Consider the following 4643-nt stretch of genomic DNA (forward strand, 5'->3'; position numbering starts at 1 on the left):
TAAGTGCGGCCGACGCCGCCTACGCAGAAAGGTGTTCTCTGCAAAAGGTGTTCAGTGCCTTTTCTTCGCTACACAGAGAGAGAATTCTACTTTGTGAGGGTTATAATCCTTAAGTGCGGCCGAAGGCTGCCTACGCAGAAAGGTGTTCTCTGCAAAAGGTGTTCAGTGCCTTCAGCTGTTTTCTGCGTTTTGTGTACTCTCCTTCTTCGTACAATATTTCAGCCAATCAGAACTCACTTCGCAACTACGTCATTGGAGGAAAACAAATTTTTGACAGCCCCATGTCGTAACCTTCTCTTCTATGAACCTTAGTCGAAGCTACCCTCCTCTGCTCAAAATTCATAATAATCGATACCGATATATCTACTAATATATATATTGAATATCGGAAATATCGAAAACGAAATAGTTATAAACATGAACCATGGTTCATGGTTAAAAAGATATCATATTTTTACGCAAATATCGAAACAAAATATTGTATCGATATCGTATCACAACACCTGGTATCGATATAAATTAACCGATATGTTGAACAACGATATCGTAGCGGAATCGCGCTTCCCTAAAATAAATTAATTTAGTTGGTCGGCAAATGGTAAACAAAAGAAATTATAAGAAAACAATATGATTTGTAGACTATGTTTATGTGAATCAAAAGATATATTGAACATTTACACCGAGACTGGTGAAATGGCTCAGAAGGAGATATTAAAGGTGGTGGCTAAGCATTTCGCAATTGAGGTAAATTGTAAACGAAAGTTCATACGTTTAGGTATGTGTTTTTATCCGAACGAACATCCAAAATTTTAGATCCGCTACGATGATACTGTGTCAAATATAATATGTTCGCTATGCTGGGGTCATCTGCACGAATTCCACATATTTTGGTTACGTATTGAAGAGAAGCAGAAGAACCTAGAAAGTCATTTGCAGTTGCCTGAAATCAAACGTGATATAGAAGAAATTGAGGGGGAAACTATCGTATATAATGAAATGCCTATAAGTCACGAAAAGGTAGACACTGAATTATGTGAGCCTGAAATAGATATATTTGATGGAGGAGAACCTGGAATCTGTGGAGGTCAAACTGAATTTGTGGCGGCTAAAACGGAAGAGGATGAGTCAACGATGGACGATGATTATTTCACTGTTCCTTTAACGGATTCACTAGGTAAGTATTTAAACGGCTCTTGTTTAATGTTTGTGATGAATTACTTATATGTACATATGTATGCTGACAATTAAATTATTCGAAAAAAAAATATCCAAAAATACTAGATCTTCTATCGAAGGACATTGAAACTGAGACGGAAAAAATAGATTCCCAAGTTGAACAAAAGTCCACACATACTAAAGCAAAAGAAAATCGCACATTTGAGATAGGAAAGAGTAAGAGAGGGCGCCCGAAAAAAAGTGAAATCGCTAAAAAGAAAAATCACAATGGTATTGAAGAAAAAGACAACCCAAAAAAGAAAAACAGAAGGGGTGGTGAAGCCAAAAAACCCATGCGTTCGAGCAATTATAAAGAAAAATTAAAAGCAATCCAAGAGGCTGACGAATTTTTGGCCCAAAACACGGAGCTGAGTTGTTACATTTGTAAAGAGAAATTGAAAGATTTCAAGGAGCTTAAAAGTCATTTTCGGCGGCAACATCAGTGTCCCGGCTATGCGGTTTGCTGCAATCAACGTTTCCTGAAACGAACATTTTTCGTTGATCATATTCAACTGCATAAGAACCCCGATTTTTTTAAGTACATACATATAAACATACAAGTGCATACATATATGTTCCCCGGACTATTAATAGCCTATGTTTTTTTTATTAGGTGTGCTATATGCAATAAACAATTAATAAGCCGCAAAAATTATATCAATCATATGCTCTCGTTGCACCAAGCAGAGGAAAATCTTCAATTTGGGTGCAAACAGTGTCCGAAAAAGTTTTCCAAACAATACATTTTAGATAGTCACATACGCATGCGCCACATGCCTAAAGATCACATTTGTAAATTATGCAATAAAGCGTATGTCATTGTTATTTTAGTAGTACAAAATGCCAACTTATTACTATTATCATCATTTTAGTTTTGCCAATACTTGGATTTTAACTCAGCACGAGAAAACTGTGCACCTAAATGAATTTGAATCCGTTTGCGACATATGTGGAAAACGTTTGAGAAATGCGGCAAACTTAAAATACCATATGGATAACGTGCACAACACGGAACCCCGTCCTGAGGTACAATGCCCAGTTTGTCTGAAATGGCTAAAGAGTGATCGCAATTTGCGCAAGCATATGATATCACATCGTGATGAAGCATCTGGTGAAGTCTTTAAGTGTCCTCACTGTGATGCTGAGAAAACTACAAGGCGAATACTTTCATCACACATACGCTATCATCACTCAAATAGAGTTTTCCCTTGTCCAATGTGTGCGAAAGAATTTAAAACTTCGATTGGACTAAAGGTAAAATACGTTATACAACAACAACAACAACAACAGTGGGATCCCTATAATTCGTAATAGCGAGAGCCAGTTATATTTTACCAATTATTGAGATTTTCGAAATAGAAAGATTTCAATTTAGCGAAGTCAAAACAAGAATCTAACAAAATATAGAGAATTTCTCAATTATGTTCATATATATACATATGTACATGCAAACATATATAATTATATAAATATCGAGCCCTAACCGCAAAAAAACGTAAGCGGCATGTATTAATGCTATTAAGAAAATAACAAATATCATTAATTGTGATATATAATATAAACAACAAATTCGATGACTTGGACGAGGAAAGAGAGCTTTAAACGAAAACGTGAAAAAGTGATACATTTCGCTATCAGTATTGCCAGAAAATTTGAGTCTTATAGCTAAATTCTCCGAAAAATAGCAAAAAATAGCCAAACAATTTGTTTCAAAGCAAAAAAAATATATATTTTTCTTCAAAAAAAGCTACATAAATTAAATAATTAGATTATTATAACGCAAACAAATACGAGCTTAAATATTAAGATACATTAAAATACCTTATAATTGAAGGGGCTAGAATCATAAGGGTCTAAGTGACATTTTTTGAAAATATAAGTTATACCCATTTGTATAGTTAAATATAGTGTCTATTTGGTTGCAAAGAGTAAACATTCTTTGAATCAGTTAATTAACCTGGATTCATTTTGGCAAAAATCATTTCAAATGCATTTACCCACAATTTACAATAAGTAATCAACTTTAACCTTAATTATCTCAAAAAAATTGCAGATCTACTTAGATCCTTTTGATTCTAACCCCTTTTATTGTGACTAGTAAATATTCTTAAAATTTTAGCTGAAATCTGCAAATCTCTTCCTAAAATATCAAAATATCCTTGGTTTAGTTTCACAGTTTCCTTTCCATTTCGACGAATCAGTGAAGATATTTCAATATTTAAAGGAAAACGTTGTGAACAAAACTATGCGGTTATAATTAATATATATCAAACACTCGACCACATCCTCGAATTTCGTCCTTCTAACTTTATAAGCTTAAAAAAATTAATTAAAAGGCCATTGTCAATGCCCATTCGTCCTCTACTGAATTTTTTAAATAATTTTATCTTTGATCATCTTATAATAATCATATCTTTGAAATTACAAGGTCCTTAGAAAACTCCAATGTAAAAGAGAAAAACTACAACCGCAGTTTTACTATAGTGTCCTAATTATATTGATTGCTTCGTGTGTATGCCAGAATACCAATTATTGTACTGTTTGATATTCAACAAAATGATAAAACTCAGTGTAAAAATGGAGAAATTATAAAAAATATAGCTAACTCAAATTAAAAAAAGCTTAAAAAGTAGCTAATAGCTAAACGAAAATTTTTACAGCTAAACGTCGAGAATATTAGCTAAATATAGCTACAAAATAGCTGGCAACACTGGTCGCTATGCACGTTTGCAGTATCTTTAATATTCACAAGGTTGCATGTGAGGCATTTCATGTCACCGCAGGCCCCTCTTTGCGCGGCCTCTCAAAATTTTTTGGAAGAAAGTTGATGAGATAGAAGGTCTAGGTGACATGATATACGTGCAGCATATTTTGCCGATATGATGTAGAGTTGCCTATTTACACGGGACTTAAATTTTAGGAAAACGTCATACATACCCTTCTATAAAGTTCTGTATCTCAAAAACCTTTTAACGAAACTTAATGATAAAAATGCATTTCTTCCGTCTTATTATAGGCTTTAATTGTAAATTTTTTACAATAATGTGCAACGTATAAAAAAAAATAAAGTAAACAGAGATGTGGTGATCTCCGAAATAGCTGCTAGACTTTGTTGCTTTTTCAATTTTTCCTAATAAACAATCGTGGTACAAAGCTCAATAAAAATATTAAAAAATTTTCTTTTTGATTTTTTTTGTTTATAGCATTTTAAAAAATTTTTATTTTTACATACAAACATTGTCTATAATGTCAACTTTAAGTACCCAAAAGGGCGTAATGGGCTACTTAAGCGGTTGGACTCTAGATCGTCTAACGCGCGAGCAATATGATAAATATACATTGAAATTTTATGACATTTTATATTTTTGAAAAGGGAAAGATGTGCAAAAAACAAAAACAATATGAATAAATGATACTAACCTTACTAA

At 33.1% G+C, this 4643-nt stretch overlaps 1 protein-coding gene across 1 annotated transcript; it reads left to right on the forward strand.

Moving 5' to 3' along the window:
* Positions 1 to 168: 168 nt before the first annotated feature.
* Positions 169 to 2469, forward strand: LOC118748915 (transcription factor grauzone-like; the record flags this gene model as incomplete). The annotated part of the gene is given in 5 exon segments (XM_036483654.1): positions 169 to 744; positions 814 to 1174; positions 1282 to 1753; positions 1829 to 2026; positions 2088 to 2469. Coding segments are annotated over 5 exon segments (1530 nt in total), but the record flags the coding sequence as incomplete, so codon positions are not given.
* Positions 2470 to 4643: the final 2174 nt, after the last annotated feature.

The sequence above is a fragment of the Rhagoletis pomonella genome, unplaced genomic scaffold (assembly GCF_013731165.1).
Source record: "Rhagoletis pomonella isolate Grant_MI unplaced genomic scaffold, Rhpom_1.0 Rhpom_scaffold_00013, whole genome shotgun sequence".
Classification (NCBI taxonomy): domain Eukaryota; kingdom Metazoa; phylum Arthropoda; class Insecta; order Diptera; family Tephritidae; genus Rhagoletis; species Rhagoletis pomonella.